Source organism: Phyllostomus hastatus, unplaced genomic scaffold (genome assembly GCF_019186645.2).
Source record: "Phyllostomus hastatus isolate PE091 unplaced genomic scaffold, TTU_PhHast_1.1 phas_contig_210, whole genome shotgun sequence".
NCBI lineage: Eukaryota > Metazoa > Chordata > Mammalia > Chiroptera > Phyllostomidae > Phyllostomus > Phyllostomus hastatus.
In genome coordinates this window covers 6,321,984-6,335,948 of record NW_025333737.1, presented here as the reverse complement: position 1 = coordinate 6,335,948, position 13,965 = coordinate 6,321,984, and the positions used below count along the sequence as shown (strand labels likewise).

At 41.0% G+C, this 13,965-nt stretch overlaps 1 protein-coding gene across 2 annotated transcripts in view; it reads left to right on the top strand.

Moving 5' to 3' along the window:
* MYO1D (myosin ID) overlaps positions 1-13,965 on the top strand; it is a 320,834-nt gene that overhangs the window by 68,988 nt on the left and 237,881 nt on the right. For both annotated transcript variants that reach the window (XM_045836252.1, XM_045836251.1), the window contains exons 2-3: positions 11,550-11,758; positions 13,715-13,808. In XM_045836252.1, coding sequence (XP_045692208.1) covers positions 11,550-11,758; positions 13,715-13,808 — 303 coding nt within the window. The remainder of the gene's footprint in view (positions 1-11,549; positions 11,759-13,714; positions 13,809-13,965) is intronic.

Here is a 13,965-nt window from a genome sequence, read left to right as displayed (position 1 = left end):
TACATTTTCTTTTACTTTTTGAAATATAATATTATCAGACATGCAGAGGGTAGAGAAACTGTTTAGTGCTTAAATGAGCATGGCTGAACTCAAGGACAGCTACTTTCTGAGGGCAACCAAAGCTTTTCTTAATGGTCGATGAAATTCAGAATTCCCAGTCACAGTTGGGGCAACACTTAAAAATTAATATCATAGTGTCTTGTTAGATTGGCAGCCCACCCACTTACATAAATTCCTTTCTCAGTTTGATCTAGCCATAAAAATGATTTAATTTTTAGTTCCTGCTTTAGGATCTAAAAAAAATAGGGAAAATTATTTGTTTTTTCCATTTCCTGATGTATTTGATCTGTTTTTAGTTTTTGACTCTTTTCTTTGCCACCACATTCTTATTCTCTTAGTTCACTTCCTGACGTCTGGTGTTCCTGAGTATAGACAACACTTAGTTGTTTTCACAAGTGCAGGAGGACTGGCTGGACAAAGCAGAGTGGTGGATTATCATGTTTGTCTTTGGAATATGTTGATTTTTTAAATTGAATATGGGCCCATTTAATACTTGGAGATTTGGTTTTGAATGAATCTCTTAATGGTTCCAGGTCCCTCCTTCCTTAGTAAAAATTCCCGTGGATCCCACAGCACCAGGGATAAGTTGATGAAAAAAGAAGTCTGGCTCACAGTTTCTTAGGAGACTTGATTACAGCATAATAGGGTTAAGCTATAAAACACAGCATCTTAAATATCATGTTAAGATGAAAACTCTGCAGAGTGGTCTAGGTTGATGTCTTTCACCTTTTTTATATCCCCTGTAAATGCCTCCAAATTCATCCGCCTTCTTTTCACCATAACAACCCTGTCCCACAATGAACAGCCATTATTGAGGGGGCCCCAGGAACAGTGGCAGCTGAGCACAAAAGACTTAGGAGGCGTTGCTAAAGTTACAAATGGCAAAGTTTTATTCAAGGGTCTTAGGGTTTGCAAACTGGAAACACTACCGGGTGCTCTGAAGAAAAAAGTTGGGAGTTCTTATAGTAGAAAGTACACTTTTGAGAAGAATCAGTCCTGCATTTTTTGTCTCTGCATCAGTCTGAGATGGTGATCTTCCAGATGACCAGTGGCCTGGATAATGCCATCACATGGTTTGTACATGCAAATATCCTCTCTCAGGTTCTTCACATGAACATTCTTTCCTGAAATCTTCAGAGAGTGATCTGTAGGATTCACGTATGTCTTCAGGCACAGATGCACTGAATAGTCTGACAGTGTAAGTTCCCAGGCTAGTTAAAGCAAGAATAGAATCCTTTCCTCATGCCTCAACCTACTTGATTTTATTTTAGCCTCTTGACTATATCAATTCCATTTTATTTCTTCACCCTTTCCTTGCAGCTTTTGGTATCTCCCCTGGGGAGTTGTTGGCATCAGAGGCGTGACAGTACCACCAGATCAGCACGGCAGACGCTCTGTGTGCCTGCAGACACTCCCAGCATCGGACTGCTGCGTGTGCCAGTGTAACCTTCCTCCTTCCCCCAGGGCTGCTGTCCACAGTCCAAAAGCAAGGCCACCTAAATGACATGGATTCTACACTGCTAATAGGGGAAAAGAAGTTAACCCCTCACTTTACTTTAAACACAAGGGAGGTTATTAAAAAAAGAAAAAAAGCTTTACATAAGGAAATGTGGCCTTAATGGGTATTGCAGACTTCTGACAAGGAAAGCCAAGGAGAACCAGCCGACAAAGTTTCTGGCCATTCAGTTGTTCATTCTAGAAATATTTTTGCTGCTCAATTCTGTGGTGGACCCAACAGAAACAATAGCCAGGCACATAACTTAGGAGCATCTGGAAACTCTCCAGTTTTCCTGACCCTTACACAATCCATTCTGTAGTAGAAATAGATCTCCCTCCAAGGCCAATGAAAGCTTTGCTTTGTAATTCAGATGTCTCCAAGCAGTGATGAAAATTAGGTGATTGGTTAAATGTACCATGATAGTTTTCTTCTTACCTGTAACTGGGTGTGTGATACCCACAAAAGAAGGTTTTGGAAGATTTTCTATTAATATTTCATAAATATAATTAGCAACACACATGAAAAACATCTGAGGTAGTTCTTGGCATAGTAGGTACACCATAAATATCAGTTCAGTGTGACTTTGTTTATTGAACTCTTTAGAAACAGGTGTTGTCACAGTCAGTGAAATGGAAATCATTCATTCACTTGACTGCTTAACCATTTCTTTCTCTTCAGTGTCTCCTGCAACATCTACCACTCGGCTCGTACCCAGAAGCTGCCTGTCTGGTTGCCCCAAGACTCAGTAACACCTGGGAAAACCTTGCTTTAAATATATCAGAGCCTTCACAGGTTATGAAAATTGGGATAAGGAATTACAGTTTTTAAAATGTGAGGTAGTGCACTGATTAGACTTTCTGTCATTTACTAAGTTAGGCATAGCTGTTAAAAAAAAAAGTGACAGTGTGCACCTGTTAGGTTACTTGTCACCCAGAGAGCCCCAGGGAGTGGAACACCTAACTTAGCACAGTGTAAGGTAAAAGAGGCTTCCTGCCAGTGTAAATGGCAGAGTGGGGTGGGATGAGAATCCTAAGTTTGTCCAATTGAGTTTCAGTTCTCAGAAAACTGTGGGATTATTTGTTTTTAAAAGTGTTCAATACGGTAGTATAGGTGATTTATAGTATTACTGAAAAAGCACAATGGTTATCAATTCACATAATTGTGCATTCCTATCAAAGGGTTTTCTGACGCCAGTCCAGGTATCCTGCATTTTCCTGAGCAGTATTGATTTATAAATAGATTAAATCCTTGGTTAGGGCAAAATGCAGTTAACCACTTCCCTAGGCACGCCAAGTAGCCAAATGGTTACTGTAATAAGGAAACCATCTTTTCAATGAAATGGATGGGAAGGAATAAACATATGAGTTGAGCCCTGTGTTGGAGAAATTGTCGATATCACTTGTTCATCAGAAGAGAAGAAACAGCATCATGTCATTGATAGGAAAGTTTCATTCTTATGTTTTGGTCTAAACCTTCATGCCTGTCCTTATTAGGCACTCAGCTTTCCACCGATAAATAGTGCTACTGTGACTGACTCATGGACTGACATTGTAAAATGTATAACATCTTCATTGTGGTTTGTTACTAATTTTAAATGCATATGAATATTTAAACTCTATCTATTGGTCTGAGGGTCTACAGTTTGTAGGGACTCTTACAGTCCCTGATAGTGGTTTAACTGTGGTCCAGTTCATCAACCTCTGTATTTCCTGCATTAGAATTTTAGCAAACACATTCAGTCAATTAAAAGATTACAAACTGTTTAAAAGCTATAGGGTGGCAAATGATGACCAGAACAATTTACGTTCCATGTATGGTTTGGGTAAGCTATAAACCTTTTATAATCTCATGAAAAGGACAGCTTTTCTTGCAAGATCAAAACAGAACCATTTCAGGATTCATTTGTTGAAGTTACAGGTGCTCTAACCTGACAATGATTCTCTACCTAGTGTGGAAATGTCCTGACACCAGCCTTATAGAGACTTATCTATTGTCAAGTGACTGGGTGACTTTGTGCCCTGTGAGTGCCCAACATCCTTCTCATAGTGACAGACTTGAAATTTGAACCCTTTTCAGAAACCCTGGCAGAGAAAACAACAAAAACGGGAAAGCAGTCTGTTTACAGATGTCACCCCAGCCTGCTGTATCCGTGGGCATGATTTGCTATTCCACATTTGACAGATTATTTTCTATATGTTGAGACTTATCCTATTTTCATTGACGTGCACTGTCAAGCATCCTGTTTCCTTTTGCCAAGTGAATGAGTTGTGGTCATTGATAAAAGTAGCTTTCATAGTCAAGAGATTTGTCTAGACAGTGTTCCAAGAGCTAGCCCTTTTAAGTTTTTAAACCACATTGCCTGGGACCTTTGTATAGAGCCTTTACGTGGGGAGCATTGTGTTTGTTTCTGCTGTCTCCTTACACCAGGAATGTGCAGTTACTGAGTAACTTGATGTGATCAAATTCAGTGACTGAAAAAATTTAAAACAGAACCCAGATCTATGTCCTGTCTCTTTAAAATCTTCTTCTGGCTTTTCAATTCCATGTGGTCTTCCTGCAGCATTTGCCTACGTTGACGGGGAAGGATTCTGGTGGCCTTCTCTGTGTTTGCTTTCCTCTGTGTTTTCCCTTTGTGTCCAAGGGACCAGGTTTAATTAGATGACGAGAGAAAGAAAAGTCAGAGACATCTTTACTTGGAGAGCTCTCAGGTAATTGCAACTAGGCGTAGCCTGTCTAAATCACAGCTCCTCTTAGACTTTCCTTCTGCTGTCCCTGCTCTCCTCAGTGAGCAGCTTCGTGGTCTGCTCCACTGCTCGTGGTCTGCTCCACTGCTCGTGTGAGAAGCCCGCCACCTCCCGCTTTCTTACCTCTCACGTCCTGGAAGTGCCCCTGTCTCATCAGTGGTGCTTCATCTCTTAAAGCCTGTCTACTTCTTAGTCTCCACTGCTCTGTCACCAGGCACTCAGTCCTTTCCACCCTGTGATCCGGGGAGGGAGGGGAGAAGGGGCTTGCAGAAAAGCAAATGGGATCAATACTTAAAACCCCACCCTTGAAATGAAGTCCAAAACCCCAGCAAGGCCTCTTGCACATTCTAGTGGCCTCCCCTCGCACCCCGTGCTGTCTGTGCTGTGGTGCAGTCACATTGTTCGGCTCTGGTTCCTCAAGCCCCTGTGCTCCCCTCCACCGGTGCAGTGCATGCTCTGTTGCCCCTTCCTGGAGCCCCCCGAGCATCTGTCCTTCTCATCACCCTGAATATGGTGGAGACAGCACCCTGCCTGTCCATTTCCGTACCCGTGGCTCCCAGCACAGGGCTTGGAACATGGGCCCTAGTGACTGTTTATTGAATGAATGGACAAATGAACACAAGTAAAATTAAAGAGAGCAATAAGAACATTTCAAGTTAATATGTTTCTACAAAGGCATGCCTTACTAAATAGTAGAAATGTGTTTTGAGAAAGCAGTCATTATCTTAAAATGTATTTATCAAAAATATTTTTTTTCCATTGCAAAAATAAATTAAAAAAAAAAGTAAATTTAGCCCGGTGTCACACTTGCTGGTTCAGTACCTGTGTGCTGCTCACGTGAAGAGATGTTGTTCTAGAGAAGAAAACCAAGACATGAGCTCAGGGAGTCCGTGAAGCCGCTGCCATGCCCCTAACTAGTTTCTGACGCCCTGTGGGAAGCCTACACGGTGTTGCGGAGAGAGTGTGGGCTTTAGAGGATCCTCACGAACTACTGCTAGAAGAATGCCTGCCAGACAGGTGCCAGGTGGGATCATGATTCATCCCACAAACAAAAGCAACCATTGCCATGAGGATAAACAACACAGCACAGGTGCAATGTGCTGGACCCTGGGACCTGAGTGGAGGAATGGCGTTTCCTGCCATTCAGACAGCTTGCAGTATTGCTCATAATGAAAATAGGACTTTGTGTCATTGCACGCGTACCACGCGCCAGCAGTGTGCCGAATGCTCAAAGGGTAGTGTCTCACTTCTTAGAACAGCCCTGTGAGGTAGATCCTTGTACTGTCCTCCTTTTCAGATGGAGTGAGCAGGGCACAGAACATTGTTCACCTGAAACTAATATAATATTGTATGTTAACTGTAATTGAAAAATAAACTTAAAAAAAAAGAAAGTGGGGCACAGAAAGGTTAAGTAGCTTACATATAATCATCAAGTTAGTGAGTGCTAACTGCAGTGAACTGTCAGGGTGCCCTTTCTGAAGGCACCTTTCCTCTGCTGGGGCGGGACCAGGGACACCTGTGCGCCACCCTCGTGGGCTGTGGTAGTGCTTTTCCAGCATTTTCTCCCAAGGGTGAGTATGTTAATAAGAGTTCAAAATACAGCAGCCTCTTCCAGGTGCTCTTAAGGCAGTGTGAGCCTACAAGTGCCCAGAGCTGCCTATATGGAGATTGTATAATCACATAAATAGTTCAGATGTCAAGTAACGTAATTTCTAGGATGTCGCCTTTGCACCCTCCCATGTCTGAAGCTGGGTCGGGTACCATTTCTCTAAGCTTCCTTAGCATCTCTCTTACCTTTGCTACTGTCTTAAATCTTTTCTGAAACTGTGTGATGGTGTGTGATGGTGTGTGTGTGTGTAAGAGACGAAGAGGGAGGGAGATATGAGGGAAAGGAAAGAAGAATGAGTAAGAGGGGAAAGACAAATAAAAATATGCAAATTTTAAACCATCTATCATAACTTATGGGAAATTTAAACTACACGGCACTGTCTGTTTACGCAGACCTCTGAGCACAGTAACATCATGACTTACTCTTCCCCATAACCCGGGCTCCTGGCACAGTGCCTGGCCCTTACTAGTTCATACACTGTGTGTATGAATACACACAGTGTCTAGCAGAGCCAGGATTCAAACCCAGCGCTGCAGGGCTGTGGGCCTCTAAAGCTCATACTTTCTGGCGCGTAATCCCTGCCCACCTCAGGAACGCACAGAGTGCCAAAGGGGACAAAACAGATTGAGTGCATCACAGGGACACTGTGATTTTGCCAGAAGCAGCAGAAACAAGATGCCTTCACTCTTGGGAGAGATTCTCATCTTAGAACTGGGGAAGGTGAACTGAACCTTATTGAAAGTTGGCAGCAAGCTAAGGAGCACTGCAAACGTTGGGTGCATCAGTAAAAAAAGGGGTCAAAGTTCTGTGTACTTTGAAAGTAAAACTGCCTTTCAAAAGCAGCCAGTGTTGTTGGTTAAAAAACCCACATCCAGGAAACAGAAATTCACACATTGGTGGAAGTGTAGATTGCTGCAACCTCTTTGGAGAATAATTTGACAGTAATTCATAAGTTTAAATTACACATGTCCTTTGAACCAGCAACTTTAATTCTAGAAATGTATCCTACAGGCATACATGCACATACGCACAGAGGAATACACACCATTATATTTATAGTTGCATTGCTCATCATTAACAAAATATTGGTCACAGCATAAATGTTCTTCCAATGAAGATTGATTGTATTACTGTATATTCACCCATGAAATTAAATACTCTGCAGGCATTTAAAAACAAGGTTATTCTCTATTCCCTTTCATAAAACTATCTCAAGATACCTACTTTAATTAGAGAAAAGGGCATTTATGTAAAAAACTGTATGTACATGTGTGCATGTGGATGAATAAACTGTTCCTGGAAGAGTTCACAGGAACCAGATAAAGGCAGCTGTGGGGAAGGTGAGAGGCGTACTTGTCACTGTCTGTCCTTTATGTCTTTGAACCTGTTCATCTGTGCGGTCTATTCAAAATTAGTAAAAATTTGAACCTACTATATAAAGAAGCTTGGAAATTGGATGTTTGTTTACTAACAACTTTTAATTGTGATGTAATTTCAAATTTATGGAAACATTACAAGAATACTGCAAGAAACTTCCTTGGAGCGTGTGTCACATTTAGTTGTTATGTCTCTGATTTCTAACAGTCTGCAGTATCATTCCTTGCTGGAATAATATTTCTTATAATATGGAATATCAGCAGCCTTTCTCTGCTTTCTTGACTGCAAAGTTTCCCAGTTATTTTGTTGACTGTCCTTTAATTTAGGTTTGTCTTATGTTTCCCCCTGACTGGACTTGGGTTCCGTGTTTCTGGCAGACACCACAGCAGTGCCTGTCGTGTCCTTCTCTCTGCCTCCTACTGGAGGCCCTGGGTCCATCCGGTTCTCAGCCCTGCGCTGTCAGAGGGAAGCTCTTTCCTTCAGGGCACACGCAGAAGCTGTCAGGGTATTTTGTGGCACGTGAGCTGGGAGTTTGAGTCCCTGAGCTCATCCTTTACATTCACCACATTCTCCAGCAGCATTAGGAGCTACAGGCCAACCTCCTGTGTGTGTTAGTTTTCCAAAAGTGTTCTGAAGTGTCATCCACACAGTCACCCCTCTCCTGGCTTCTTGCACGAGGCTGATTAAGAGTACCCACTGCACATATTTCTCGTGTCTCACACGATGGGCTCTAAGTGCTCTCTCTGCAACTGGAAATAGCGTCATTAGTTGTTGTTTGTGCGTGTGTTTTTTAAATAAACGTTTCAGAATTCCTGAACAAAAGACTGTTGTCCTCCAAAGGCATTTTTACATTTTCTCTTTTGCTACACATTAATTGAAAAAATTTTTAGAACCTCATTCATTCAGAAGCCAGTAGAAAACATCTGGCTCATTTAATAAGTACTTTTGAACTTCTTAAAGAAATTAAGTGTTAAAAATTAATTGCTATTGAGCTATTTTAACTGTTTGGGGAGTTCAAAAGGAGCTATCTGAACAGAGCAAATACCAAAAGACTTGTGTTAGAGAAGGGGTGTCAAGACCGGCTTCCCAGAGGAGCTGATACTTGGCCTTGAAGGAGAGAGAACCTGCCAGGCAGGTGGGGGAAGAAGAGACCAGGTGGGGAAAGGGTGTTCTAGGCAGAATGAACCCCATGAGCAAACCATAAAGTCATGGTGCTCTTGGGAACTACAGGTCGCTCACTAATGTGGATTGAGGAGTGACATACAAAGAGCTGGGGGGAGGTGTTGGTAGGTCATTAGGAGAGTCAGGTGAACAGAACCTCAAGGCCAGAACTCAATGACCTGGTGCCCTACTGTGCAGTTTGCATACTACTCTTTGGGGTTCTTCATTGAAGGCGTGTGTTGTGATCATCTTTGCCACCACAGCACATGCTTTCATCTTCTTTTATATCGTTATTATTTATTTAGAGTACTATCCTGTTCTTTTTCTCTCTTTGATTCCCAGAGTCAGGCCCACTGTCTGGCACAAAGTAGGTATTGAACAAATACTTAAGGAATACATCATAAAAGTTTGTTAAAAAAGGACTGCACACTGAGGTGGGGGTTGTAGAAATTCCTTCTTTGGTCTCTCGTAAGAGATGGTGTCATCCCGTTTGTTTTCTAGGATAATTATAGCAATTCCTCCTGCAGGCAAACTGGGCAGGTGACCGACCTCATTACCTCAGTGCTGGTTGCTCATACCGGGAGGCTTCCCGAGGCAGTTGGAAGCCTTGGAGGGGTGTTAATGCGTATACTGGCACCATCTAGTGGTGATTTTAAGCCTAATAAAATTAAAATTTCATCTTTGATAACCAGTTTCAAAGAAGCTTCTAACATTTTGTAAATTGCTGAAGCTTTGTATTTAATATTGTATTTTGTTGCACCGTTGCCACCGTTCCCGAGTTAATAATTATGCATTTGATAATTGTATTCATGTATTTTAATTGTGTCGTACAACTATGATGCCTGGAACTTGTGGCGAATAAAATAATCCTATCTGAAATAAAGTGGAATTTTGGAGAAAATACATGATTAGACAGACCTGGAATCTTAGAACAACATTCTAATCTCCTATGTTATTTGCTGTTCCTCTTAGTCACCAAGTTCCAGACTTATGAGGTAGTTTTTTCCTAATATCCTCCTTCCCCCCCCCCCCCGTCTGTTTTGACAGCGTTTTTAAAACTAAAGATTGCTGTTCTCTTAATTTTTATGCTTAAAGACAGCTGTGGAGCAGGTCAGGCAAATGTGAAGGTTAAGCTAGAAAGGCTTGGGTAGTGAACCTTAGCTTTTTATTACTTTCGTGTGTGTTAGAACATGAGTTGTGTGGAACATGAGTTGTGTAGACATTCGCTTGTGACTGCCAGTTGATAGACAGCTGAGGCGGGGAAGCAGATTATAATCATCGAATGAATTCCTTGTGTGTAGGGATTGCTGTAATTTAAGTAGCAATGTTAATAAAATAAAAGCATTTATTAAAAATCTCCTTCCTGCAGAACATAATTAGAAACATAAAATTAATTGCCTTTGTTAAAAGTACTTACTGGGGGGGGAGAGGGGCATGATAATTATCACCATCATACTGATGAAGAAGCTGAAGTATGTGGGAGGTTAAGTAGCTCTTTCACAGGGTCTCCCTGCTATTGAGTTTGCAACATGAGCTTGTGAGCATTCAGAACCAGGCGCAAAGAACTCCAGTCAGTGCTTTTAGCAAGTGCATACGCTTGCTGTCTAACAGTAAGAGGATGGGGAGGAAAACCACCGAGGTAAAAAATGCACAGAAAACCTGAAAGTGGTTAATACCTCCTATTTAAACATACACTAACTACTTGATGAAAATCTTGGTTTTAATTTATTTTTGACATTATCAACATCTGTTTGTTTCCACTCCTAATTATAGCCACAGCCTTCATTCCAGTGTGAAAGAAGTTTAAGGGGGTTTTTGCCTTAAGGTTCCAAATACTCATTATTCCTGCTATGCTGGCCCCACCACAGGAGTACCTGGAGACATGGCGGCCGTTCACATCAGCATTTTGTCCACCCCGCACTCCATGCGTTCGGCTGTCGGAAGTGACCCGTCTGTGGCTCTGGGCGGGTGAAGTGTGATGTTGGTGACCACTTGTCCATTTGGCCTAGCTCTGGTTCCTATATGTTTATATATGGGGTTAATGTGTACATAGTAAATATATGGGCTTTCTAAATTTAAACTTTTTTCTCTGTAAATATAGATACATAATTTTGTGCCATCACAGTCATATCACATATGCTGGGCATTTTTTTCCCTTTGTTGCTATGGCCTCCTTCCACCTACCCACGTAGCTTCCTCCTCCTCACCCTACTGTGTGTGTACAAGGATACGTGAAGCACAGCAGGTAGTCTTCCATATTCTCTCAGGCTTATGTAACCTTTCGTAAAATACATCTGTGTGCCATTGTATATACTATATGGGGTGGCTTTTTGCCTTCTATGGTAAAAAGGTAGGGTCATGTTATAAATACTTTTAAAAATACATATACCTTGCAACCAGCTAACCCATTCCTGGCAGTCTACCCCAAAGAAATGAAAGCACTGATTTGTAAGATTGTGTGTCATGAGTGTTTTCTACGGTGTTACTCAAAGTAGCAGGAAAGAAGGGGGATGGTTCAATAAATAATGATGCATCTACAGCATGGAATTTCAGGCAATCATTTAAAAAATGAATTGGACTCATGCCAGAAGTGTCTCCTCTACCATCCTTTCTGTTATGGATTTTACTGTTTTTATTCCTTTACTGACATTTTAGTGGGGTTTCAAGAGGGAAAAGAAATAAATGTGTCTGGACCTTTTTCTATGCAGCTGAAAGTCCAATTCAAGAGAATTGAAAGTCTAAGTAGGTTCAAGACCTATTTTGGGTTCTATTTCCTTTCTTCCTAGAGCTCTTAGGTTGTCTTCAATGGTTCCTCCCACTTCTTACCCTTCTATATTTTGGAATAGGAAATCCCCAACCTCTAAAAAATTAAGTTCTTTCTTCTTTCTTGACTTTTAACCCCTTCTGACCTTTTTCAACAGCAGCATCTCAGCCCAGCCTCCAACATTGTCGCTACAAGTACACTCAGAACCAGTGAAATGTCAGTTCAGAAATTGTTCCTGTAGTGTTTGGATTTTCCGGGAGATAAGAGACTCATAGAAAAGAAATAGCATTTCTGTATAACCCCAGCTACTTCTTCCCTTTCTTTGCTTCTAAACAGATTTGAAAAGGGGCGTATCTACACATTCATTGGAGAAGTGGTTGTTTCCGTGAATCCGTACCGGTTACTGAACATCTACGGGAGGGAGACGATCGAGCAGTACAAGGGACGTGAGCTCTACGAGAGGCCGCCTCATCTTTTTGCTGTCGCCGATGCTGCCTACAAGGCCATGAAGAGGCGGTCAAAAGACACTTGCATTGTGATATCAGGTATTGGGGGGGGGGTGTCTGTCCCCTGTACTTCCAGGGGCAGAATGTATTTAACTCCTTAGGTACTAAAGGATCCAAATGTTTCATTAGACCTTTTTTGAAATTAGAAACTTAAGCAATTTTTAGAAAAAAAAATGCAATGAACATTAAGTACTAAATTATTTTTGTCATTCCTGACAACGCTCTAGTCTTGGTTCATTTACAAATACATGTTACACTTGGGTGGACTTCTAGTCTCTTTTGTAGACTGCGCTGGTATAGAAATGCCTTCTTTCCATCTCAGACACTTGAAATACTGGATAAATTGTAACAAAAATTATTTTAAATAATGACGGGATGAAACTGAGAAGTGAAATCCTGAGGTACCAAAAATGAAGAATGAACTCTAAGTCAGCTTGGTGAATGGGAGCCAGTGTTGAGGGACGCACTGGCACGCAGGCTGGTGATAGGCTCATAGCGCTGGGGGCACCCAGCACGGGGTGGGGGCGGGGGTGGGCGGCAGGGAGACAGACCCCATTGCCCAAGAAGCGGAGTTAAACTGCCTACGTAAAGCTGAGCTTTTCGAGGAAAATGGGGACAGGAGAAATATCTGCCCACTGACCCCAGAGGCCCTTCCCCCAACTGTGGAAACTTCTCTCGTTGCTAATAACACCTCACATTTTGCATCAGTGGCTTTATACTTTTCAAAACTCTTTTATGGTCTTCATTCCATTTTGGTTATCAAAACAACTCTGAGTGGTAAGTAAAGCAGTTGTGTTTCTACTTTACAGATGAGAATATTAAGGGTCACAAAAGTTAACTCACATAATGATAAGAGCTAAAGAATTATAGCCTAGGACTACATTTTGTGAGAACAAATTATGTTAAGCAATATTACCTGATCATAAAAAGAAAACACCCCCAAATTTATGTAAGTATTAAGTAAACACACAAAGTCCCCTCCCTCTGAGTACCTCATTCCCACCAAAATTCCATCACTGACAGCTGTGAACAAGAGTGTTTTGTCCTTTTATACATTTTCTCTGTGTGTACAAATACATATAGTCACACATGCATGTATAATTATATTACAAATGCATAATTATAGAATTATGTTATAGCTGCTATTGTTTGTTTCATTAGCAGTGTGTATTGGGCATCTTTTCATTAGTGTACTATGAAAGCAGTGCATTCTCTGACTACTGTGGAGTATTCTGTTGAATCATTGAATCATGATTTATTTACTCAACCCTCTACTGATGGGCACATTATTTTCAGATTTAGCTGTGACATAGTCTGCAGAGACTTTTAAAACCTTTAATGGTTACTATTATTGTATTAGTGTTTTATTATTTCCATAGTATACATTTCTACAGGTAGAGTTTTGGGGTAGGAAGGCATAAACATTTAAAATCAGAGTAGGTAATTCTAAATTGATCTTTTCTTTGCCCTTTTACCAGTTGTCGTGCTTTTTCACTGACACCATGTGTTTGAAACCTGCTGCTTGCTGGGTTTTGTTTTTGTTTTTGTTTTTGTTTTTTACCAAAATTGCTCTATTTTTTATTTTCTGAAAGAATTATTTTGTCCCCACTAAGACAAAAAAGTACTATAGAAAAATAAGGTTATATTAATTTAGCTGTGGCTGCTGTTTGAACCACTCATCTGATTTTTTCCTACTTAGACTTGAGTGTCACTTTAGTCTGAGGAGTTAGTTTATCACATTGTATCTCAATTTTTTTGCTAAGTAAATTGTGATGTGTAATCTATTTGTTATTTTACATCTACAATAATTTAATGTTTTTTCAACATGTTCAGAAGTAATACCACATCAAGACAGGATGAAATAACTCCAAAAAAGCAAACATTGAAACATAGGGATTTTAAATAAATAACAACATCATAAGCTCAAATTATTCCAGTAAAATGTAGCTTACTCTTGGTGCAGTTGTAATGCTAAGCCTTGCACAATTTCCCCAGGTGAGAGTGGAGCTGGCAAAACGGAAGCCAGTAAATACATCATGCAGTACATCGCGGCCATCACCAACCCCAGCCAGAGAGCCGAGATCGAAAGGTAATGGGGGAGTTCTGATTAGAGCTTTACTTTCTGTATATAGAATTGACTAGACCTGAGCTCTGGTATGTGTCCATCATTCATTGATGGTGAACTACTTCAATTCTCTTACCATATGCTGTCTCTACTTTTACTTATATCACTCTATTTCTATATT